Below are 27,657 nucleotides of genomic sequence, written 5' to 3' on the forward strand. Positions count from 1 at the left end.
CACCATCTGAAATATAATCTGCATGCATTGTGACAGCACAATCAAAACTCTGAATACACAATGTACAATCAAGAGAGTTAAATCTGCGGAGGAGTTCTTGGCTTCTGCGGACTCAAGAACGGATCTGTCATCTGTTGTTTGTGTAACATCTCCCTGAACTGAACCATAAGAGTTGTACTCTCAGAAGCAACCACTCAATGGGCAGTTTTTGTCAAGCCCTTTGGCTTCACAAATGTTCAGTTTTTGTCACTCGCACATATTCGATCATTTAAGCCTGTCAGATATGGCAAACAATGACACGCTCTTTTTAGGTTTTGAATGATCGCTTGTGTTGCTTGTTATAAACTTTCCTAAATTAGACTTTTTAATGCACTTTTTGGGAAAGCAGTGGCGGAAAAAAACTGATTAACAAAACCAATAATATCAAATGTTTGGGAACACATCACGTTAATTGTGGAAAAATGCATCGTTTCCATACCGCAATGATGAACTAGCAAGCAACATGAGACAGAAGTATTCCAGGGTTACCCATGATACATTTTGTGTTACAATAACTTATTATTGTAAATAAATATTTTACTGAAAGACAGCAGTCATTTTGTCATGATTATTATTAGAAAACATAATTACATTTTGATTGTTGGAAAATTTGGTATAAAAGTTGTATACAATCCAGCACCTAGCAATGCAGTCTGCAATCACAAACATTTGTGAGAAAAAAAAAAGGGTCGTTCTGAAGAGTCAATGAATTCAAGCATGGCACTGTGATTGGATGCCACCCTTGCAATAAGTCAGTTCGTGAAATTTCATCCCTGAGGCTCCCCAAGGATGCATGGTTCAAAAATTAAAACTATATTATTAATTTATTACTTTTTGTGGAGGGGCCAGTGAAAATTATTCACTGATTTGAATAAAAAATCGAGAATCGTTTCAAATTAAGAATCAAATCGAATTGAGATCTTGCGAATCAGAATCGAATTAGGAATCTGTATTGATGCACTGGAACTGAGATTGCAAGCCAGGCCTTCTCGTCCAACATCAAGGCCTGACCTAAAAAATGCTCTACTGGATGAATGGGAAAAAATTCCTGCAGGGAACAGTCTTGTATAAAGTCTTCCCAGAAGAGTGGAAGCTGTAATAGCTCAGCTGCAAAGGGTGGGAACAACTCCATATTAATGTTTATGTATTTACTAAAATGCGATGCGATTAAAGTTCCTGTTGGTGTAATGGTCAGGTGTCCCAAGTCCATATAGGGCCCTATTTTAACGATCTGAAACGCAAGTGTCAAAGCGCAAAGCGCAAGTAACTTTGTGGGCGGGTCTTGGCGCTGTTGCTATTTTCCCGGCGGGATAAATGACTCTTGCGCCAGGCGCAAATCTAAAATGGGTCATTAGTCATAGGTGTGGTTTGGGCGTAACGTGAAATAAACCAATCAGAGCGTCATCTCACATTCCCTTTAAGAGCAGACGCGCTTGTTCTAAAGCGGATTCCTATTGTAACGGCGGATTTGCCAGACGCGCGCCAGGAGCGGTTCACAGCCGAGGAGAGCAACGCTCTCGTCAGGGACGTTGGGGATGGAGAAACCCACCCAAATTAACTTCGGTTAAAAATGCGTATGATAATTTGGGTAAATGTGTAAGCTAGATGTATGCTTTTATAATAAATTGTCCATCTATCTATCTATCTATCTATCTATCTATCTATCTATCTATCTATCTATCTATCTATCTATCTATCTATCTATCTATCTATCTATCTATCTATCTATCTATCTATCGTAATAATGTATGATTTGCAAAAATGAAAACTGCTGCTTCTGTGTAGATGAGAGAATCAAAGTGCGCGTTGTGCACACGCTACATTGATTATGGCCAAGCATGCGCCCTTAAAATAGCATATTAATAACATGCGCAACGCGCCACTGACTTCAAACTATTTTTTCCTGGTTAGTGGCGCAATTGTTTTCTAAACCTGCAAAATAGCATGAAGGAACGTTTGCGCTGGAACACGCCTCCTTTTTTGCGCTGAACCGCCCAGGGAGTGCAAGTTCATTCCCTAGTTTAGCGACGTGCTTCTGTGGAGGGAAAAGCGCGCTTTGCGCAGGTGCAAAATAGGAATGATACATGCGTCGGTGTACAAAGTCAATTGCGCTGGGTGCAAGATAGGGCCCATAGTGTTTATATATATACACACATAAATGCACACAGTTGAATAACATTGTCACACTTTTAATTGTCAAATATAATTATTTGACAACAGCTTTATTGGAAATGACATTTGTTTCAATGTCTTTTTTTCGTTCATAGATACCGCAGGGACACCTCCACATCGCTCAGGTGCCACAGGGGGAACAGGTGCAGATCACACAGGACAGCGAGGTACACATCATTTCCTTTAGGTTTCTTGTTTTTCCTTTACACATTCGTTCTTCTTCCTCTGAGTCACTCCACCCCTCATTTGTGGTTACTAAATGAAGGTCTCAGGGGATTGAGCCATCAAACCTCAGCACCAATCCATAATTATTTCTGAGCTACCAATTTTAGTATGATCTTTGGCTGAGAAATCTCCCTAAGCCCTGATTTCAAAGGCTCTTGGTTTGTACTCAGTGTCCTAGATTTGAACAGGATTATTTAAAGGTATCCGCAAATATGTAAACAATGTTTTGATCAAATCCATCCATCACCCTGAGAGCAAGAGCAAAAAAATTGTAGAGCGTTTCCTGCCCTCGTTTACAAAAAATTGATGATGACCATAGACTTCAGTGCTCATGTTTTTGGTATATTCCCAGTGATATTGTTTGTTTTTGAGTCCAGAGCTTAGCAACAGCGTGCCACTTCATCCAACCTCCACTCACAAAGACCGTCTTTGTAATACATTTGGCCTGCCTCATCAAAACCATTTATCTGAGAAAGGAAATGAGCCGTCGTAAGACCATTTCCCTTTATCCAGATATTTGTCAGGTGTGTGTGTTTTAGAGTCAGATGGAGAACATGATTGGAACTTTGCTGTGTAGTAATTTTATCACTGATTTAAAAAAATTTGTGTTGTGTTACTGATACTTTTCATGTATAAGATACAAAACAAGGTCTAAAATTTTCTTTCTTTTTTCTCGGTTTTCTTTTTCAACAAATGGTCAGTAAAAAATTTCAAAGATGTTAATCATCAGTCTCTGGTGATGAAACGAAATATTCATGAGCTGTTTCAGTTTGCAATATTTTCAACCCTGTTACCAAACTTTGGTTCCTTATTTTCTAGAAGAAAAAATAAAATAAAAAATTATCACAATTAATAGCGTAAAAATTAGCTCACAGTTGGGGCTAGCTAAACTGGGGCCAAATGGGGGGATGCGCCGCTGGCAAAACCAGCAATGCAAGTTTGAGAGGTGGCACCCTGCCAAATCTCGCGAGAATCACGACTTGCTTTACGGCACGACGTCACATACATCAACAATATGAAGCAGCCTCTATGGAAGACACTAGCACGCATTTCAGATGTGAATCATGGCTGAGGAAGAAAACGAAAACAAAGAAAGCGTGGTCGGAAGAGTGCAGAGATGGCTCTGCGTGAGTGGTATTTACGACAGTAATGTTAAATACAAGTACTCTACAGCGACTCTAGGGGTCGCTGTTTGAGAAAAACGGAAACTGCATAGTGTGCCTTTAATTTTTATAATGATGGAAAATCACGTGGTAACGGTTACGGAATAGCTAAATACTACAATTTTGATACTTAAAATTTGTTTTTATTTTTAAAAAAAGTTTAATTACAAATTAGTTGCATATAAATTCAACTGATTTTGTCAAAAATATGGCATGGTCATTTTAGTTGTTGGGCACAGTTGAGAAGGATAGACCAAAATGACTATTTTAAGCATGAGGATACATACATTTGATGCTACTTTCATTGCTAGTTAATTTTATGTTAGATAAGCTGTATTTAATAATTATCACAACAAAAAGTTGTTATTTGTTCACCCAGAACACGTTTTTACATTGTTTTTCTATGTAAATATGCACTACACTTTTACAGTGTCCGTTCTAAAAAAGCGGTAAAAGACCCTAAATGCTTTTTGAAAGAAACATGGGACACTAATTTGTACCTCATTCAATTGCTGAAATTTGAATATGTTTGTGTTTTTCCTCTCTTGCAGGGCAACCTACAGATCCACCAAGTGCATGTTGGGCAAGATGGCCAGGTAAATGTAGGTAGCCTCTTCCATTTATTGGTCCGTGTCCATGTGACAGTGTCTTTTTGTGTCCTCTCTCATTTGGTTTGTTCTGAGAATGTAATGTCTGGGACAGTGTGCACTTCCTGTTTCTCAGCTTAGTTCCATCACATCAAAGAGGGTCTTTAGATCAAACAGGGCTAAAAAGCAACAGAGACTCGTGTTGAAATGAGCTCATTTCACACACACAAACAAACAAACTCTTTTGGATCCATGTTTGTTATCTTCCTTGGGGTGGCAGTGGCTCAATGGGTAACACTGTCGCCTCATAGCAAGAAGGTCCCCGGTTTGAGCCAGTCCTTTCTGTGTAGAGTTTGCATGTTCTCCCCATTTCAGCGTAGGTTTCCTCCACTTTCCCCCCACAGTCCAAAGTCATGCAGGTGGATTGGAAATGCCAAATTGGTGTGTGTGAGTGTGAATGTGTTCCAGCACTCTCAGTTTTGTCAGGAAGCCAAATCAAATGTGTGTGTGTCAAGCAGACCCTGCAAATGAGCGGGAATTACGCTCGGAAGATGGTTTGTTATCTTCCTTACTAACATGTGACACCACCTTGTATTGAGAGACTGGTGCGTCCATGAGTTTATTTTGAATAATTTTTTCATGTTTTTCCATTTTCCTTTTAGTAATTCTGTTGTTTTTATCATTGTTATTATATTTCTTTTATGTCTGTATAGTTTTTTTTTTTTTCATTTTTATTTCAGTTTTAGTTATTTAGTTATTTCAGTAAACATTTATTTTATTTCAAGTAACGAAAATATTTTTATGGTTTTAGTTTTAGGTGACTATAATAACCCCAATCTTAGCAACCATATAACAACATTTAACATTGTGGATGAACATAGGCTGCAAAAGCTGCACACTTTTTCTCCAGAAAATGAAATTGTGATCTAGTTGATTTTTTATCAGCACAAGTCTTTTTCTAGCCTGTTTCTCAGCTCAGATCTTTTTACACACACTCATGCACCCATAACATACCTCATTATGATGATAGTTTTCATCTGTATAGTAGCAATGAGAAAATGTTTGCCTTGTTTTCCTTTCTTTAAATTATTCCTGGCATATCGCCCATAGTGTAAAAGGAGCCCAGATGATCATAGATATAAGGGGGCATTCAGTCCCCAGTGCCAAAGTTTGCACATAGACAAAGTACGTGTGGACAACATACTTTCTAATATGGATAAGACAATGTCTATCTGTGTCTAAACTCACTTAAAAGGAAGAGAAAAAAGAGCAAAAGAAAATGTCATTAACCCTAAGACAGGCCTGGTCCTTTCTTGTCCTTCACTGTCATTGCTTCTCCTTTTATGCTTCCGAAGCTCCTCCGTGAGAGATACATTGCCACACAGCCTAATTAAGATGGTTTCATGGACTAGGGTTTGATGTATAGTAATCATAATGGTGTGCCATGACTCCAATTTGGATTGGGGTCACAGTTCAGAAGAAGGATTTGAATCAGGACAAAAAGAGTACAGTTAAGCATACAGGACAGTGTCTCTTGTGCATATGGATCCCTTTTTGGCGAGGCAATTAATATTTGTTGGCGTTATTTCAGAATGTCTTGGAATTGTTCACCCAAAAAGGAAAATTCTGACATTGTTTATACAGCCTGATGTCTTTCCAAATCCGTATGACTTTCTTTTGTAGAATTTTTTTTTTTTTTTTTGAAGTTTGGACGTCATTGACATCAAACGTGATGCAACACGTCTAACAGTAAACATTAGAGAATATTTACTGTTTGAATTGTCACACAGAAACTTGTAAAATTTCATGGTGTTTTTCTTTCTATTTTGAGCTTTAAAGACAGTCTGTACTGACCTTCTCGTAAAAAGAGCAGTGTGAAGTTCCTTACTTACTAAGGGATTCGCCTGGTTAAGAAGAGTATCTGAATTGTATTCAAGTTTTTACATCCCCATCTGCCCGCCATGTTCTCTTTGCCGTAAAGGGGAAGAGCCCATGATTTACAGGCTGTCGGTCTATAACAGCATGCCTTATCATTTAGCCTCCTTCCACTATCTAAAACAAACACACACAGTCAGTCGGCACAGGAAAGTCTTTCATGAGAGAAAGTGAAGGAGTGTTAACAGTGTGCTAAATCAGTCAGCGACCTCTTAGGATGCTCTTATCTGATGCCCCCTCTCCTGCCCTCTGATCTGACCCCCACATTTAATAGAGGTACAGATCGAAAGCTAAGGGTAGAGAGCGAAAAGAGGGTGAGAAGGAGATTTTGTTTTTACTTGGTACAATTGGTTAGTTCCACATTGTGCTCTCAAATTCTTCAGACCAGACATTGCAGATGTTTATTACTGAAACTTCTCGGTCCTTGTGTTTTCTATCTACAAGAGTTCTTTATTTACTTCTACTTCCACAGGGAGATGGTGCACAGTTGTGCACATAATTGGGGTTCTGTACGGTGCTGCAAGACACTACCTTGACCAGTTTAGAAGAAGGAAGGGAGAGATTTAGCTACTTTTGGTGCATTACTTGATGTTCAGATTGTGAAGCCCCTTCGGTGCTGAATTATTCAGGAGCTTTCTGCAAGCACAATAGAGATATGCACAGCGCTGTAGCAGTGTGGTTGTATCTCAGTAGCTTGTGAGTCTATAGTCTCACAGAGGCTATTTGCAACCAAAAACCCTTCATTTGGAGAGGAACGGTCTGTCGGACTGACATGTAAAGTGAGCAACCAAAAAAAAAGTGATGTGAAAGCCAAGTATGGCAACCTATACTCGGAATTTGTCCTCATCCAAGTTAAATGCATTGATAATTTTAACAGTTTTATACAATAAATGTTTCGTTTTTGAGCTGTGCACTTTTTTTTGGTATGCACCGAGCACTTTTGTATTTTTATGGCCTCTGAATAAAGGCTAAAGGATTAAAAATTCTTTTTTTTCCCACTAAAATTTAACACTTTTAAACATAAAATGCACATAAATAGCAATTAAACCGCATAGTTTAAGATTTTGACTCCAAATTAGATTTGGAAATGTGTATCTTGGTACCTTGAAACAATTTTGTATCCCTGCTAGCTGATAAAAATGCTACACAAAATGAAAGTCAGGCCTGAAAGAGTCTGAAGTTGACATGTCAGGCCTCTCAAGCAAACAGAGCAATGTTTTGAAAGGAACCTGCTTCATTTACCTATAGACTTTCAGCACTATTTGCACATCTGAAAGAGTGCACTGCAAATTCAGACTGCACCAGAAACAGACCCAGTAAAGACTTATTCTAAGTCTGCAATTCAAACAAATGTAAAAAGAGTAAGGAAAGACTACTGTGATCTGTTTCTAATCTGCTTTTTTGGATTTGTTGTTTTATTGAATTTGGACAAGACAAAAATGAGCTCAGGAGTTTAAATATCATTCACAAGCTGCATCTGTGTGTTCAATTGATGTAACTTTTTCCCTCTGTAAATGTGTGTATATTTATATTGGTATGTATGCAATTATGCCCATTTGCAATCCAGAACTTCAAGTTTCCTCTATCTCAGTATTGAAACCAGATGTGTGCAGAGCTCACATCCATTAAGTACCTGCTGTAGGATCTAAGTTCTCTAGGATTCAAGGTTGTTGTCACAACCTTGGGGCTTTAGTCCCAATTCAGACTCCTAAATGAATTTACCCTTTTTACCTCCATTGGAACAATGTTTTCCCCCAAGATATAAAACAAAATATGTTAAATAAAATGGTCCAAGGCTTTTAGCGAGTTCTGGAAGCTAATGTGGTCATGGCAGGGATACAAAGGTCTTCTCGCAAATATTCACAAGAAAATCCCTTGGTAATCCAATGGAGAGAAGTTCTCATGGAGCTGATGCAAGATTTGTTGTCGGTGGACACTGGTATGTACACAAGTCACATTGCTTGACTTTCCTCATTAACGGTTGTGACACAAGGAATCATCTTTGTGAGCATTTCACCTTTTGTTTTACCGCTAGTTGGATGCAGTGAAAAACGTCTGATGAACAAGAGACAATAAAATCATCAAGTCATCAGAATTTATGTTGCTCTGAGATGCTTTTCATTGGAAACATTGAAAGCGTTGAGGAAAAACAGAAGTTTTGGAGGCGGGACTGGACTGTGCGTCTCCTCACAGAGGTTGTTCCAAGGTCAGATAATTCACAAGTTTACAACACATAGAGTGATTCACCATAGCCTGTCAATTCTGCAGTATAATTAGAAACATAATAAAGACGACACACACACACAAAAAAAAAAAACGTGACACTTTGACACCAACACTAAAGCAAGCTTTATTTCTTTGTTCCCAAGAACAAGCTTTGCAGCTCGGCTTATCTGCATGTTGTTAAATTTGTTGTAAAATTGTTATTTATGTGATTCCGTCTGCTCTTTGAATCAGGAATCTTATAGATGTGTGTCTGTCGTATGAATTGTGCAGTGTCTGTTTAATCCCTTGCTTTGGATACACTGTAAAATATTGCTTTGGCAAGAGGAGTAGTATCTCAATCTGCCACAGGGGTCATATTTAAGGTTGATGTTACTGATTTAGTGAGCATTAGGATTTGAAGCTTACTAAAATTGCAGCTTAAGTTGGTTGTCAACCAATCCGGCCATGGAAGTCATACTTGTACAATGTTATACAACGAAGCTCATTTTGAATCTCTAATTTGAATTTTGAACCATTAGTTACAGGAGAGAAACTGTAAAACAATACCTTCTTTCCGAGCTTTCCTTCATGCTTCTGTTTCAGCATCCTTTTTTTCTGAGCTTGCTTCCTGACTTCCAAGCTTCTTTCTGAGCTTTCCTTCATGCTTCTGTTTCAGCATCCTTTTTTTCTGAGCTTGCTTCCTGACTGCCAAGCTTCTATCTGAGCATCCTTTGTTTCTTCCAAGTCTTGTTTCTTCCTGGCTTTACTTCTTCCTTCCAAATTTCCTTACCTCCATTTCAAGCTATCTTCCAAGCTCCCTGACCTTCCTTCCTTCTAAGCTTCCTCACCTTTCTACTGATCTTCCTTTCTGCCCTCCAATCTTCCCTACCTAAGAGTTACTTTTCTGCTGCCTGAGATTTCTTCCGAGCATCCTTCATTTTGAGCTTCCTCCCAAACTTCCTTGTCTTCCTTTCTTCAAAGCTTCCTTCCCTCCATGCTGCTTTTCTGCCTCTTGAGTTTCCTTCAGAGCATCCTCCCTTCCTGTTCCCAAACTTCCTAATCTTCCTTTCCAAACCTTATTTCTGCCCTCCAAACTTCCTTCCTTTTTACCTTCTAAGCTGATCTCCCTTCTTGGCCATGAAGCTTCCTTCCCTCTGAGCTTCTTTTTTGCCCCCTTAGTTTCCTTCCAAGCATCCTTCTTTTTGAGCTTCCTTCCAAACATTATTACTTTCCTTTCAAACTTCCTCATCTTCCTTCTGAACTTTGTTCCTGCCCTTGAATCTTCTTCCTGCCCCAAGCTGAGTTTCATTCCAAATATCTTTCCTTTTGAGTTTCCTTTCAAACTAATTTGGTGATGACTAAGCTAAACCCTGCACTGTTTCAACATTAGTGATGTAATGTAATGTTTAATTATTTGGAACTGCATATCCATTAGAAATTATATCTGCTTCCAGGCTCAAGGCTATGTTAAATTTGTGTGGATACAATACGGTTGATGATGGCAGCCCTCCAAATTAGAATTTTTCAATTTATGAAATAAAAAGACAATTTGATGTTTAAGAAACATTAGTTATGGCACCATCCATACAAGCCAAATTCTGTATCTTATAAGACTGTCTTGTTTGTGTGGAGACTTTTTCATAATGTATCAAATGCGTACTCATGTAACAGGAATTAGTATTTAAGCTCAGATGACTGCAGATGTCCTCATGTGTTCATTGTTGGGGTAAAATAAACAATTTTTGGATACAAATTTAGACCTATCTTTAATGTACAACTGTTTTTTTTATTATTATTAAGTTCATTTGTCGGTCTGTGGGAGGTTTTGCAGCAGATGCAGCAGAAGTGATGTAGGACTCTCAGATGGTTTTAGGAGTTCACTCAGTTTGTCCAACGTCCTGTCGGTCGTCTTTCTTTCTGTCTGTCTCTCTCTCTCAGAACAGTTAGGCCGTCACATCTGTCCTGGCTTAGGTCTGGCCCGCTCCAGATGCAAGTTGTTGGAATCATGTAGAAATTGGGCGGAAGTGTTTACCTTTCCAGAGAGACTTTTTTTTCTCATCAACTCTTGAGGGTATGAGGGAACTGTACATGTTGCTGGGAAGCTAACCTCTTTCATAACACAGCTTATTGAACTGTGCAAAAAAAAAAAAAAGAAAAAAAAAAAAGAATTTCTTCATCCAAAATTGTTTGCTACCTGCATATCCAGCCGTAAAGAAGCATCCAGTTTTCATCAAGCTTGTTGTTACAGCTTAACTAATTTCATACTCTTTTCAGGGGAATTCATGATTTTGAATGTCTTTATCATTTATAGCTAGTTAAGATTCGTATGCACAGAAGACGACACTGGAAAGCCAATAAAGAAAAATGGATCTTGGGAGCAATGGCATGTTTGCACAGTTGGTTGTTATGTATCGAAGAGGTCCCAAACTAAATGTTTTTTGCATTAAGCTGCTGTTGTTTTGTTCCTCGTTGTCTTTGCTCCAGTTCCTCAATGTGTTTGCTGTCCTACTCTGCTGCTGAAAGCATTACTACATTAGAGAAAGATTTATTCTGGGTCCTTTTTTTCCTGTTAGCTTTTAGTCCCAACAACCCAAGCTGACAGCAGATCCTGACTCGCTCTGCCAATTTTTAAACCCTTTGTTTGGCAGCTCGCCTGTATAGAGATAGCAGATTTGAAGTTTGGCTGATTTCGAAAGAAACAAGGCTGGGCACAAGGGTAGGTTAGCTCATGAAGACCCTTGAGAAAAGGGCATTATCTATTTCAGTTTCAAATACCTTTTAACGTGAATTTAATCCAGTCATTAACGAGAAGGCAAACAAATGCGGTGCTCAACATTAACTCTTGTCCGAGACAAGTGGATTTATACCAGCACATTTGCAAATGTGACATCAATTTTATACAGCTGTTCAATAAACAACATCGTTAATATTAAGTGGATACAATACTGACTTACACAATTAGTGACTAACACAACTGACTAAATACTGACTGTATTTAGCCAACAAAAATTATTCCAAACAAAGCCATAGCAGAACAGCTGCCATCTCCGAGCAACACACAGTGGTGTTTAGTTACTAAGTGATTCAGTGTTTTTGAACAAATCGGGTGTGTCAATGATTCAGTGACCCATTCATAAAGACAGTAACTTGCTTCATTCTTGAATGACTCAGCCGTTTGAACGAATCGGATGAGTGAATGACTCAATAACTAAACCTACTGGCAGTTTAGTTTTCTATTTAGAAGTATCATTGTATATTTGCCACAATTTCATATTTGTTTATTTAAGAATTATGTAAAACATTAATCTCATAACATTATTTATGCAGTTGTAATTTTTCAGTTTAAATACATTCATGCCACCTCTGAGCTGTATTAAACAGTCTGTGTAAATACATCTAAATGCCACTTTAGATGCAGTTTCAGTGTTGCTTCTGCTGTGGAAAGATGGATTTCAGTTGATTTGTAACAGTCTTATAGTGTCTTATTATTCTACTTGAATTTATTGAACAAATTTAAGAATTTCACATGAAAGACGACACATTCATTAATAATAAGACAAAATGCCCTGGAAATCACTTTAAGGGGAGAAATATCACAAATATGCTGATTTAAGTAAGTAAGAGCTGATAGAACACTTATGAGAATATTGATTCAGAATAAATGGCATACATTTACACACAAAAAAGGAAATAATTATTTCTGGACAAGCCAATGACCGATTTACTTACTCGGACAAGCGAATGACCGATTTACAAGCACATAACAAGTCTTAATGTCGAGCCCTGAACTGGCTTGGTTATTTCCAGCTGTTTCCTCTGAGAGTTTGATTTACTCACTAATGACAAACAGAACACTGATTACTAATGTCTCAAACGAGCCCTTTCATTTCTGTCAAAGTCAGCAGACCTCATGCGAACACACCGGTTTAACTCGGAATACACGTTGTGACATCATGACTGTTTTTTGCTTTGGATTTTACCTTTTTGAGGCCAGGATAAGTGACACATAAGCCTCATAAACAATTCTGCAAGACCTGTAGTAACTGTTGGATGACTTCAAGAGCCAAAGTGTGCGTATCCAATGTGATGTGTGCTTTGAATTAGCTTTACTTTATTTGATTGTGTTGGAACCACGTCCTCATGCTCTCCTGATCAGCAGTGGATTGGAGAGTCGTCTTGAGAACAGTTGTGAGGCCGGAAGTCAACCGATGAGAACGAGCTTTCATTGCTACGCGTTCTCCCAGCTTCATAAAATTCTCATTGTGTTAAGTTGCACAGCTGAGCATACAAACAATCCTCACTTGCAGTTTTACAATTTCTGCTGTTGTAGTCGTGTTTGCTTTGACAAGTATCATTCAATGGATAAATCCCCAAAACGCATTTTTTAATGTGGAAAAAGTGCATTTTTTTATTTTATGAGGCCTGACGGATGGTTTCAAAATGGCATATGAATTCTCATCGAGCGGTGAACTTTATTTTGATGGTTTTATGATTGTCTGCATGAGAAAGTATCCAAGTTGGTGCACCCTGTGTGGGTCTTTGCAGTTTTCTGGTTCAGATAAGTGATGGAATGAAAAAGGGGAAGTTTTAAAAGATGTCCCTCAGCTGTGAATTACTCTTGTTCCCAATAACTTTATGTGCATATCTCTGTACTTGTGCATGTGTTTGTGTTTAAGACCTGCTGGGCCATCCTTCAGTTGTTCTCATGCTATTCTTTGTTTACCAGAGTATATGGGTAAATGACATACAGGAATATCCACGATAAAGAAAAGGAAAATTCTTTAAAACACATGCAAAAAGGAAAGAAAATTTGAGTCTAATTTCTTATAAATTAACTTTTTGTTTTCATGTTGGTTTAATATGGTTTTGAAACACTTTTATACCATTTTCAAAAAAGCAAAACATGTAATGACTCTAAAAATGAACTGTTGTGTAGCAATCAAGGAAAAAGTAATGACATATTTTCCTTACATCTTGAATACATGTGAGTGTACACATCATTATACTATATACAAATGTATTTTCAAGCTATAAAGTATATATATATATTTTTTTTAAATAGCATAAATTAATTCAAAAATACCATCATTTACCTCATTTACAACCTGGACAACATTGGTATTTTCATAAAACATCTTTTTTTTTGAATGTTTATATTTTGCCCATACTACTTGACTGTGATTTTGCAAAAAAAAAAATCCAAATGTTAATAAGTAGTGAAAGTAGTTTCTCCAAAGAAATAATAATAACAAACTACTTATTCTTCTCAAGAATTTCATTCTTTTAATGAGGCTTTTTCTTTATTATGATAAGAGAGTTGTATCACCCTGATTTTTTTTTCACTTTTTCACCAAAAATATCTAAATTAATTTTAATTTACAAATTAAAAACATGTTCAACATAGAAGAGTTGTATTCAAGTCAATTTATGTATGAAATGCATTTTTGAATTATATGTTATCCTGTTTGAACCAACCCAACATCGTACGCTCTTAATTATTTCCACATGATTTGACTGGCAGCATCAAAAAATGAGTCATTGTGGCAAAATTGGCATCCTTCCTCCATGCCATTGGAGACAGGGTGGGCACCGCATGGGTTTTCTATGAACTTAAAGCATGCCACTGACTCATGACTTCAAAGTCAACGTCTGCACTTGAAACTGGGGTAGGGGGCAGAGACGAACTGGATCTGAAATCGGGGTTATTGTGGGATTTTTGTGCAGTGAAGCAGATTTTCTGTCTCCTAATTGGGAGTGCATGACAGTTCTGTTCCCACTTGGGGAGACTCAGATTTGATTGTTTATGCCCACATAGGCGCTGATGTCGACAAGATGAACCGTAGAGGTGTCACCGCGTGGAGTCGCAAAAGAACTGTAATGATTAACGATTAGTGTTTAGTCTGAAGTTCAAGTTTCATTTAACGTGCCATCTATCCCGGATGGCTGTTTTTGAATGAACGTTGTGCATGTGGAAACGGTCAACTGCTGCAATAAAGAAATTACTGACTCACAGTTCAGGTTGAAGACTAGCACCAGTAATTGAAAAGAAGTCAGAGGATCCAAAACCATGGTGACCACATCAAAGCACATTTAGTGGTCAGATGATGTATAATCAATGATGTGTGCGAGCTTGCTTTGGGGCAATCAAACACAATGTACGATCATGCAAGTGTTTTTGCTTGCATGTGCTTGTTTTGCGATGAGTAGGACCTTGGCACCGGATGGAGATGTGTTTGTGAGAGCACAGCTGGAGACTGGGCCTTCCACCGGACTGTTATGATGAGCGCTTGAATGTGTCTTCAGACTTGGCAATCAAGCAAAAGCATTCAAGCTGTCAGTTTTATAGTGTAGTTACATAGTTTTGCACTTTTTTAACCCTGAAACAGCAAGTAGACAATTGTTTAAAGACTTGCAAAGAAACAAAAAATACATGCTGACAATCCTTTGATTTGATTAGCCTGATTTAGACAATTTCCTCCCTTGGATTATGTCCGAATTGCTGTACTATTATAGTGCGTTGAATTAGATAAAAAAAAGAAAGTAAAGTGCTCCTATTATGCTTTTTTAAGAAAGGACTGCAAAGTTTTAAAGATCGAAGTGAACGACAAATAAAGGTATTGTCTCCCAAAAGAAGAAATTGATTCTGAACTGCCGAAACAAGTTGTCACCGATTCCAGTCTCACTTCCGTAACTTATTTACAAATGTTTGTTACAAATTTGCATAATGCCAGATATGGTCTTCATTGGTATTCACTGTCACGAACAACATCTACTTTGACCCACCATCAGACATTGTAGTTGTAGCTGAGACCTGAAGAGCTTGGTCTGTGTTGTCGAGAAGACGCTGTTTTCTATGCTGTGGAAAAAAAAAAAAACACTTTGTATGAACTTCTAAAGAATGAGGACTCACGCAGGTATTATTATTATAAAACCGATGCCAAAAGATGAGGACTCGCGCTGAAATGGTTATGGTAAAACTGACAACAAAGGATGAAGACTTGATACTTGTATTGATACGGTAAAACCGAAACCATCGTTACTGTTCATATCACTGTTAAATGCTAAAATTCAGAAATGGTAATTACCATTTTATTTCCGACACGTTCTGTAAGCGGCAGACCATTCACTTCAGAATCTCAGCAGATGTAGTACGTTAGCCGGATGTTGTTGGCCTATTGTAAATACTTAGTACTGGACTTCCCTCTCGTGTGACATGCTGTTTGCAAACTGTATGCAAGTTTGGACATTTGAACTTCCTACAATATGAAAAGAAAAGCGTAAAACAGGTGCACATTATTGTGGTTTACTGGCAGGCAGTTGCATAAACTATAGAATAAGTGAATCATTAGCAGATTAAAATGTAAACTGTGAGAATTTTAATTTTGTTTAAACAGTGAGGTGATGGATATGCTAAATTAAGTTAGAAAATAACAATCATCAAGGACTGAAAGGAAAAAATTGGTAATAGCTTTAGAAAGGAAAGCACAATGATTCATTTGCATAATAGATTGCAGCATACTTCATTTCATTTCCATATAAAAACCAGAATATCATTTGAGACCTTCCACTTCCAAGAAAGTAGTATTTTGAGGAAAATGTTTTATTCTAGCAGCAGTGTTGGAGAATAACTAACTAGAAGTGCTACTTAGTTAAATGGATAGTTTTCCTAAAAATGAATTGTGTCATAATTCACCCACTCTATTCCAAACCCATATGATAATCAGAAAACTCTGCAAAATATTTCAGTATTGTGTAGCTATTACTGTAACTACATATTTTTAACAAAAAAGGTTTTGTAAGTCAACACGTTCCACAAAGCATCATAATCCAGACATATATTTTTAGAAATACTTGATACATGTTAAATTTACTATTTGTATATGTATGTTTTAAAATGTTAGAAACAGGAAGAATGTTATTAAGAATAAATTAGGAAAGTCATGGGAATTTCTATAATGAATAAAAAAAAAAAGTTTTTTTACAAAAAAACAAAAATGATGTAAGTCATCACCTGCAGCACTTCATATACTTTTGAAATACATGTTAAAAAAAAGCATTTTATCCCTGTTTTTGAGTAAAATTATTATATTTTTTTTTGGTCAAGTTTTTATAATTGCATATATACACTCACCTAAAGGATTATTAGGAACACCTGTTCAATTTCTCATTAATGCAATTATCTTATCAACCAATCACATGGCAGTTGCTTCAATGCATTTAGGGGTGTGGTCCTGGTCAAGACAATCTCTTGAACTCCAAACTGAATGTCAGAATGGGAAAGAAAGGTGATTTAAGCAATTTTGAGCGTGGCATGGTTGTTGGTGCCAGACGGGCCGGTCTGAGTATTTCACAATCTGCTCAGTTACTGGGATTTTCACGCACAACCATTTCTAGGGTTTACAAAGAATGGTGTGAAAAGGGAAAAACATCCAGTATGCGGCTAGAGGTCAGAGGAGAATGGGCCGACTGATTCAAGCTGATAGAAGAGCAACTTTGACTGAAATAACCACTTGTTACAACCGAGGTATGCAGCAAAGCATTTGTGAAGCCACAACACGCACAACCTTGAGGCGGATGGGCTACAACAGCAGAAGACCCCACCGGGTACCACTCATCTTCACTACAAATAGGAAAAAGAGGCTACAATTTGCACAAGCTCGCCAAAATTGGACAGTTGAAGACTGGAAAAATGTTGCCTGGTCTGATGAGTCTCGATTTCTGTTGAGACATTCAGATGGTAGAGTCAGAATTTGGCGTAAACAGAATGAGAACATGGATCCATCATGCCTTGTTACCACTGTGCAGGCTGGTGGTGGTGGTGTAATGGTGTGGGGGATGTTTTCTTGGCACACTTTAGGCCCCTTAGTGCCAATTGGGCATCGTTTAAATGCCACGGCCTACCTGAGCATTGCTTCTGACCATGTCCATCCCTTTATGACCACCATGTACCCATCCTCTGATGGCTACTTCCAGCAGGATAATGCACCATGTCACAAAGCTCGAATCATTTCAAATTGGTTTCTTGAACATGACAATGAGTTCACTGTACTAAAATGGCCCCCACAGTCACCAGATCTCAACCCAATAGAGCATCTTTGGGATGTGGTGGAACGGGAGCTTCGTGCCCTGGATGTGCATCCCACAAATCTCCATCAACTGCAAGATGCTATCCTATCAATATGGGCCAACATTTCTAAAGAATGCTTTCAGCACCTTGTTGAATCAATGCCACGTAGAATTAAGGCAGTTCTGAAGGCGAAAGGGGGTCAAACACAGTATTAGTATGGTGTTCCTAATAATCCTTTAGGTGAGTGTATTTGTAAGTTTAGTACTTCAGTACTTATTTACTTTTTTTCCATTAGTTGGCAAGGCAACATTTCAAATATATATACATATATATATTTTAAGTTTCTCATCTAATACTTTTATTTTACTTCAACTTCATTTCAGTTACCGAAAATGTTTTTAATAGTTTTTGGTTAACAACACTGATGCATCTTTTAGATAAAAAGTACCCAGTATGATTAGCTCCATGAAATTTAAATGCTATTCTGCTGACTGTGATTTTTTTTTTAACTCAGCTGGTTGTTTTCAATCCTCCATATGACGGATATTTGTGTTGGTAATTTAGAGAACAGCCTGCAGTAAATTGGTGTCTGATTCCAGTTTGACGGCCGCCCAATTCACATGTTAGACAACTTTAGTCACTGAAATTAGTCACATTGTCACTTAGGAATGAATCTTACCACAACTATTAAGCCATGCTGGAAACATCAAGCAGTGTGTTTTGTATAAAGCTCTGACTGGTGATCGCGTTTCAACTGACAATAAACATTTAAGATATTTTACCTAGTAGTTTCCCATAGTGCTAATGTTTCTCTTTTTTCTTTCTCCAGGTGCTAAGAGGACCGCAGCTCATCGCTGTGGCGTCGACCGATGGGGCCGGCGGGGTTGACGCATCGCCTCTCCAGGGTAACGATATTCAGGTGCAATACGTCCAGCTGGGAACGGTGACCGACCACACTGGCGCAGTACAAGTGAGATAAGCCAAAACACACACAAACACAACTTACCATAGTAACGTTTTCATCAACAACGTTATCTGTGGCGTATAACCATTTTATTTCACAGAGGAATGTTTTCTGTCGCAAAACGACCACCGATGTTGCACGGGTGTTGCGATGAATGTCATCTCCACCATTCTAATCAGTGGTGGGCGGCAATTCTGCTCAAACACCGCAGGGTGGCGTAGTGGCCAATATGTGTGATCTATGCATTTCAAGTCTTTAACTCGCTCTCTCACAATGTGTTCTTTGAAGAAATCACACCAGTGATCTTAACCTGCTCCCCACTCTCACTTTCGGCTAATCAGCAACCCACATCAGTTGTTTTTTTCTCGGAATAATAAATAGCCTCAAGTTGTCCTTTTCCTCCCTGTCTATTTTCTCATTTTTATCCCCGTTTCCATCTTACACTCTGCATCAAGCTCTCGACATGCTCAAGCCCTCCTTGATGTGTTTTTACTCTAATCACTTCCCTATGATGCCTTTACCGCGTTTCAGGATATATGCACTCATATATGGCGTGCGCTCATATTCAAACACATTTAGAGGTTTGACAGTCATTACAGGTCACCACATTTACCCAGCTGCTCTCACGTGTTTGGTTCATGTGAGGCTTCAAGCTAGGGTTGAGGAGCACAGGCACAATTTGACTTGCATACTTGCACATCTGCTTTTATGTTTCTGTCTTTAGAGAAACAAACTGTTTTAAATCTGAAACAAAGAACAATCTGTGATTAATTGAAATTGGTGACACAAATTTTGGTTGGCCAAGACTTTTTGCTTGGTAAGGTAAAAAAAAACTATGACAATAAAATGATGTAGATTAATGTATACAGTTGGCAAAAAAAGATATTGAAAAACTCTAATAATAATAATAATTATTATTATTATTATTATTAGTTAAGAAAAATAACAATGTAGAAAAAATTATTTAAATAATCGTCATACATTTAAATAAAATATTTAAATTGCTGCAAACAAGGTTCTGATGGTCATGGAAAACCTGTAAATCAGAGAAATAGTGTGATTTCTAGGGCTGAAAAAATATAAATAATAAAATGTATTAAATTAATAAGTACATTATAAAATTACTAAAGCTCTAAAATATTTTATTGGCTAGAAAGATTTGTAAAAAAAAACTTTTTTTAAATCATGGAAAGTCATGCAAAATGCCTATATTGTACAATTAAGTTATTTTAAGCTCTAAAATAATTAATTGGCAAAAAATACTTTAATTTACTTTCAAATACAAATAAGAATGGAAAAGACTGGTAACCTAGTGGAAAATGTGTTTTAAGTTTGATCTGTAACCTTTTGAACATTTTTGTTATTTTGCATACCATCAATTAAAACTGCCTAAATGGACTAAAACTAATGAATATAATGAAATGTTGACAAAATGTTATTGTTTTCATTAATGCTTCGGAGGCGCAGCATTTTTTCCGATTTCTCTCTTGAAACCAACACGGAAGTGACTTAAACTGCAATTCGTCAACTGGCCACTAGAGACAGGCTCCAAAAGAGAGTCAATCCCATAGACACCCAATGTTAACAAGCCCAACTTTACCGCAGAACAAAATATGTTTACAGCCTGGTACAAAAAGTGGTTTTGGTCTATATAGCTAATTTTGCCCTTCATGACAACTGTGAGGGGGGTGATTTTTTTATAACTCATCCATTTATATTATATTTAGCGTTAAAGTTCTGCATAATTAAGGGTGTGGCCACTTGAGTGACAGGTGGATTGCCGCTGCTGTCACTACTTAGCCGTTTGTCTGCTGTCTGTTAGTGATCACGTCACCTCAGCTAATCCCATGTCTTTGCCAATTTTCGGATATCAGGGAGTGACACGCTACCAAGATGGTGACGGCCGGCTCCGCCCACTTTGAGCTTCAAAAGTGCTCTTCAGAAACCTCCGGGTGACGTCACGGACACTACGTCCATATTTTTTACAGTCTATGGTTGAGACACTATGCTTGCTATGATCCGTATTATCTGCGGAACTGGTACTAGTATTTGATTTTGCAAATAGTTTGTTTCAGAAAATAAAAGTGTCAACACAATGTATCGTACTTGCTCTGGCACTAGTTTTTGATGAAGAGATGCGCTTGTTATTGTCATTTGTTATCGTCGTACAAGCAGAATGTGGTGATTGGTCGCTGTGTGGTATTTGTCCCGCCCCTCTTCCACTGTGATTGGACGACTGGGTAAGTGACAGTGATGTCACATTATTACCCAAAGTTGAACATTCTACAACTCTCGGCGACCGGTAAAAAAAGGCAGAATCGTGAAATAGACACTCGACGCCTCGTCACGCTGCTGCCATTTTAAAAATGCTGAGCTCCCATTGAAAACAACTGGGAAAAAAAGCTTTGGTGGACACAGGGCCTAAGAGACAAAATTTATGTCTAAAACAAAACAAAATTATGTAAATAGGAACACTGAGAACAGACATTTCAGTGCCCTTTGTTGTTGACCATACCTCTTACATTAAAAATTCCCAAACACTCCACAGACACTTACGCCACTGGCACGCACCCCCAGTATGGCTTTTGTGAGTGAGAGAATGTGAGCTATTTGGTAACAGGAACGAGGACAAGGCTTTTACCACAGTTGCCCTTTAAAGTGGTTCGGCTGGTACAACTAAAACCTCTTTAGACGGAGACCTTTGGGCGCTTATGGTTTAAATGTTCTTAAAGGGCATTTCCTCCATAAAGTCAGTACTTTTTTCCTATTTTGCTTTGCTAATACACTTTCCTGGTCTTGTTGTGCATGATTCATCAGCACACGTTATTTCAAAACAAATAAAATCTTTCATTAAAATGTAACACCTTGCTCCGCCTCTGAAACGACTCTCCTTCACAGATGACATCACCAAGACCTCTTCTTTTTCAGCCCCTCCCCCCTTCTGTAATGTGCTGTAAACAAAGCCCATACAAAAACAAATGTTCCCCTTCCTCTCTTTGAAGTACATTCTTTCATCAGATGTGCTGTAACTGGGCCAGATTTGTTATACAGCTTAATAGTGGCCTCGATGCCTTGTTATCTGAGTGACCTGCATCTTTCTTTTCCTCTTTCTCTGTCTCACGGATATTACACACTTGCGTTTTGGCCGACCTTCAAATATGTAGTGTCTCATCTTCATCTAAGCAGTCTGTACCAAACCCTGGAAAACATGTAGTTTGTGGGAACCGCCTGATGATCTCCTCTGTACCCAGACCTCATTAGAGGGTCTCTAACCTCTCTTGTTGCTTGCCTTGGTGGTCTGGACGCCTTCCAAATTGTCTCTGCAATTATACTGTACACAACAAAGCTGTTGGAAAATGTTGTTAATGGATTTGATGCTTGTGCAGAACGGCGCATGCGTAGCATTTGTCGCAATCAACCGAGTAAATCTTTGCGAATCGGTTATAGATTACTGCCGTTTTGTGACGAACCACCTGTTATTGTGACAGGGATTAAATATAAACAGCTGCCAGAGGAAATTAATAATGTTTATGGCATGAGCTCGTAGAAAAACTACCTGCTGTTTTTGGGAAGATGATTCGGTGGGACATTTGTTTACATGTAAATCCATTCTGTAATACTTTATTTTGATGGTCCCTTTAGACATTCAGTTGACTATAAGTAACTGTGTAGCTACATGTCAACTAACTCTTTTTAGAGTATTAGTAGACTGTTAATATCTCTTAACTCTTTATTTTAATGCTCCACCAACAGTCTACTGACTATAAGTAACTTTGCAACTACATGTCAACTTATTCTACCATCCCTAACCTAACAGTCCTAATACTCTAATGAGAGGTAGTTGACATGTAGGTGCAACGTTATTTAGTCTTGTCAGTGTCTCAAGGAGACCATGAAAATAAACCATACATTTATTCATGGTTTATATCTTGCTGTCTAGCTTTTTCAGTTGTAATATTTAAAATCAAATTTGCTTGCTCTTAACTCTTAAATAAGTTAAAAAAAAATCAGTTCCTGGATATAGGCCTTATTTATTTTATATACTTTACATTTTACATCAAAACTTTAGGTAGAGTGGAAAAAAAATTATTCAAAATTTCATTCGAATGCGTCCTAACCAGTAGCAACTGTTATTTTTAAAAAAAATTGTAAAAAAAAAAAAAAAAAGTAAAATTAAATATGTAAAATAATAAAGAAATACTGTATTCATGGACATTTTATATATATATATATATATATATATATATATATATATATATATATATATATATATATATATATATATAAATAATGATTACCAAAAATAAAGAAACTTATTGGACCCCAGTGCAAAATGAAAGTAAAATTTAAACAAATAAAACAATTTCAGCTATTTATTTTTAATTTACTGATTTATTAAAACCTATTTGATGAGCTTCCAGGTTGTGTCCAGTCATTTTGGCCTGTAGAAGTTTTTCTTTTTCCCGAAAAACCTAGTTAACTTATATTTTCGTGATTTTTTTTTTTTTTTACACCTTGTTGCACTTGTTGTGTCCTAATTAAAAGAAAACAAGTTGACAAAAAGATTGAATCCAATATTTAGTGATAATATAGCATAACAAATGTGATTTACAAGCATTTTTTAAAGGCCAGTAATTTTTTGACCAGGAACATCAAAGACGATACAGGGTTTTATCAAAAGTATATCAAAAGTATATCTTTTTTACTAGGTTGATTTTTCAACTCTAGAAAAGCTTAATAATTGGGCAACTTGTAGTCAGTCCAATCATTTAATTTCCATCTGAAATGATTTCAGACAGCTGTCCTCACATAGATGATGCTCTGCTGGCACTCAACCACCATCCTGAGGTCACTGCGCCATGTGAATTTCAGGATTATTGAAATCGCTCTCTGCTGCACAAAAACATGTGGTAGTGTTTACGGACATTTTTTTATGTACACACCCCTTCATTTTGTTCTTGTTTTTTTACTTCATTTAATAGTTTCCATATCAGACATTTGATCACCACAGATAAAAAAATATGGTTGAAAATAAAGAGAGGTTTCCGGCCAGGAAGGTCTGTTCTCTGTAGAGTCTGATAGAAGTGTCAGTTCACTTACTCTGTTAAACGATTCGGTCGTGAACTCCCTCGTTGGCCCTAATGAGTGCCCTCTTGTGGAGCCGCGGGAAATCGGCCCCTGAGGACTTTGCACTTAACACCTCAGATGAAAAGCACAGCCCGCGAGTGTCTCGCATCAGACGGGCTGTGTTTTAAGAGTCTTGGCACTTCTGGGCCGTGCCCTTGAGTACAGTTTGAGCCTTTGCACCGTCCAGGTGTGCGGTCTGTTCCCCTGGCGTGTGTTGAGGAAGGAATGACTCACTCAACATACTCTGAAGTGACTCATCCTGCAATGTCTCCCCCTGCATCACTCCCTCCATCTTTCTTTTTTTCGAGGGAGTGTTTTTATTTCGACGACTGAGATAAAGTGTAGCCTTTTTCTGACCCTTTACTTTTCCTCTCTTTTTCCATCTCTTGTTGTTGTATTGGTCTTTGTTTTTGTTGTATCAATCTGTACACCTGTCAGCGTTGTGTTCGTCTGCTTTCACTGCCTTCATCAATATGGTAAAAGGGGACATGTTAAGCCTGGGCGAATGGCGGGATGTACAGTGTGGCGATTGATATGTATACACACGGTATTTTAATAGAACAACCGTATTGCAGACAGATACTTCGGTTGTAGATTTGTTTTTAATGCAGTGGATTCCTTTTTGACAGTGTTGACACTATTGATATGGTGCATTAATGTGGAATTCAGATGATGTGCGGTCAGCTGTGCACTAATGTCATAATACTGTACTGGCTTCATATTTCTATTGTTTTTCACTTGAGTCTTGTCAAGTTCTTGTCTCAAGTTTAACATAATGTGAAGCTTTTTGTAATTATGCCAGACTTGGTTTAATTTAATTGCCTTCAAGTCAATCAAATTCCCCCAAAAATCTATTAAAAAATAAATAAAATCATTTTGGAAGTATTTGACACACACACACACACACACACACACACACACACACACACACACACACACACACACACACACACACACACACACACACACACACACACACACACACACACACACACACACAGCATCAGTCAAAAGTTTGGAACCATAACCATTACAAAAATACAGAAAAAACTGTAATATTGTGAAATGTTATTACAATTTAAAATAATGGTTTTCTATTTAAATATACTTTAATATATAATTTATTTCTGTGATGCAAAGCTGTATTTTCATCAGCCATTACTCCAGTCTTCAGTGTCACATGATCCTTCAGAAATCATTCTAATATGCTTTATATATATATATATATAAGTTTATATATATCAGAATTATTTGCCCCCTTGGTAATAAATATGATCAAAGATGGCTGTAAAAAAAAAAAAAATATATATATATATATATATATATATATATATATATATATATATATATATTTTTTTTTTTTTTTTTTAAATGCAAAAATATAACCTTTCATTGAAGTACAATAATTGAAAGTGGGGGGAAAATCACATTATGAAATAAATGTTTTTCTCCAAAAACACATTGGGAACAATTATTCGCCCCCTTTTATTAAATACTTTTTGCAACCTCCTTTTTCCAAGATAACAGCTCTGTGTCTTCTCCAATAATGCCTGATGAGTTTGGAGAACACCTGACAAGAGATCAGAGACCATTCCTCCATACAGCATCTCTCCAGATCCTTCAGATTCCCAGATCCATGTTGGCGCTTCTTCTCTTCAGTTCAGCCCACTCATTTTCTATAGGGTTCAGGTCTGGGGACTCGGATGGCCATTGCAGATGCTTGGTTTTGTGCTCAGTGACCCATTTTTGTTTTGATTTTGATGTTTGTTTATGGATCACTGTCCTGTTGGAAGATCCAAACATGGCCTGTCATAAGATTTCTAGCACAGGCTGTCAGGTTTTCATTTTTTATCTGTTGGTATTTGATCGAATCCATGATGCCATGTATCTGAACAAGATGTCCAGGACCTCTGGCAGAAAATTAGGCCCACAGCATTAAACATACAGCAGAGTATTTCATTTTACACATGGGGTACTTTTTTTTATCCCTGTATGAACCAAACCCATATTAAGTGTTTGCTGCCAAAAAGGCGAATTTTTTGTTTCTATATATAGACACACATTATATATAGCGTTACATAACCTGTTGTAACAGGTAGGACTGTCTGTTTTCCAAAAGAACGTTCAGGAAACCAGTTTAAAACAATCATTATTTTTCCAGTTGCATTTCATGTTTCTACTAGCACAACACTGTTCAACACTTTAAAACTCATTGACTGTTTTTTGTCCTCAGGCTGAAGCTCTGACTCCAGGTCTGCAGGCGGAGATGGACGTAAAGGAGGCCATTCAGCTTCAGCAAGCCGAGAACGGAGAGGTGGTTCAGATCCAGATGCCAGGCACTTGAAAAACCTTCTGACATATGTTCATAAACAATGATATTCGGCTAGAGCGTCAAGGAGAGGGCGAAACCAAGAAGCGTGGCCACTCAAGCTCAAGTTCTCAACCGAAACCACCGCTGTCATTCAACAATTATTGACTAAATCCAAGTAAAGCAAATGCAATTTGTTGTAAGGTGTCAGCTGGTTTGGAAACTACTGGCCGTTTCCCACCAATAACAGTCGCAGTGTGCTTAGTAACATATAAACAATGCTGGCTTCATCTCCAGCTCATCCAATCTGGCACTGAACTAAACAGAAAAGAACAGAAGGCTTTTCCTCTTCGGTCTATCTGAAGTACTTCATATGCAAGGAACAAGCATGGTTAACTAAAGATTCAAGCAGACGGTTGAGTTACTGGGCTTAAAGCGGTCACTTAAACTACCCACGTGTCATTTCAGCATCACACTTTGTAGACTTTGACTATCATATATATTATGAATCAGCAGCTATGTAAAAAAGCTTCAGTTCATATTTCATAATCCAACATTTTTCCGTTTTGCTATCCTTTTGTGATGTTTTTTGGTGTGTATGTGTGTGTTTGTATTGGTGAAAGACTGGGGTATGTTTTGAGGTCCGCCCCGTCTTCATTCATCAATAATCAATTTGTGTTCAGAATGGTTAGTCTAAATATTTTTAGTTTCAAACAGCTTTATTGTACAGAGAAAAAAAAAAACTACTGAAAGTTTTGTGGAGCTTTTGTAGGGCAGTTTACTAATACACAGTAATATGACGACGGTGAACTGTGTTAACGTAGTATATGAAATATGTACTTTTTCATACATATATATATGTATGAAGGATTTGTTCAAAATGAATAAATGAGCGTTGTTTCCACATACAGTGTCCTGAGTAACCAATAACAGCAGCTTTACCTCAGTCTGCCAGATGACATTAGTGATATTTCAGCTCAATTTCGGTTGTAAGAACGGTAGTATGAAGCAAAGCTCACACAGAAGTCACTTTCAAACCATCAGATTTCCGTTGGTCAACGAATCGTGAAGAATGAATGCAACCCACTTGAACACGAGCAAAATCTGTATGGGGAACTTGTTACGCCCTCATTCAAAACTCCCGATCATGTGGATTCCTATTGAAATGACTGGATTTCACCTGTGGAATTTCATACTATGTCTACTATTATTTCAGCGTGCAGTAAGTAAACGGGACAGTATGCAAATTTTCCATAAAATACCGGATTGACCTAGAGCACCACACAACTACCCGAGTTGCCTATGCATTTTCAGTGGGATGAATGAAGCTGGAAGCAATCACTCATTTGATTGAACTTTTTTTTTTAAAGTTTTAATAAAAAAAAAAAAAACAGATTAGTGGATTTTTCAATAGCCGATTTAAAAATTACCTCAAATTATAAATATGTGGTAATAGTCTTACCAAGTATCAGTAGTTATTTATTGTTATTAACGTTAAAGTCATTATTTCAACCCTGTGACAGAAGGTTTGGAATTCATAGACTGTAAATTCTGTGTTCCTTGTAATTATATATAAATATTTTAAAATGCTAATATATTTCTCTTTTAAAACATGTTTTGTGTCAACTCTGTTACATTCTAAATATTTTGGGGTTGCAAAATATTCAATAAAGTCATATTTATAACAAGGTTGAACCGGGTTACTTAGAATAAAATAAAAATTAATTTCAATCAAGGCGACATTTAGGTAGAAACAAAGTTGAATTTCAAGGTTTTTTTTAATGTAACATTGATTAATGTGACTGCAAATAATAAATAATATATATATATATATTTTTGAAGATATTTTGCATTACACTAAACAA

At 37.4% G+C, this 27,657-nt stretch overlaps 1 protein-coding gene across 2 annotated transcripts in view; it reads left to right on the forward strand.

Annotated features, from left to right (window-relative positions):
• banp (BTG3 associated nuclear protein) overlaps nt 1-27,166 on the forward strand; it is a 48,541-nt gene extending 21,375 nt beyond the window's left edge. The window contains exons 10-13 of one of the 2 annotated variants that reach the window (XM_081356628.1): nt 2,307-2,378; nt 4,151-4,201; nt 18,223-18,363; nt 25,718-27,166. In XM_081356628.1, the coding sequence (XP_081212754.1) occupies nt 2,307-2,378; nt 4,151-4,201; nt 18,223-18,363; nt 25,718-25,828 (375 nt within the window). In that variant the 3' untranslated portion in view covers nt 25,829-27,166. The remainder of the gene's footprint in view (nt 1-2,306; nt 2,379-4,150; nt 4,202-18,222; nt 18,364-25,717) is intronic. The other variant, XM_081356629.1, reaches the window with a different exon arrangement.
• The last annotated feature ends 491 nt before the right edge of the window (nt 27,167-27,657 follow it).

Source organism: Scardinius erythrophthalmus, assembly GCF_964197995.2.
Source record: "Scardinius erythrophthalmus genome assembly, chromosome: 24".
NCBI lineage: Eukaryota > Metazoa > Chordata > Actinopteri > Cypriniformes > Leuciscidae > Scardinius > Scardinius erythrophthalmus.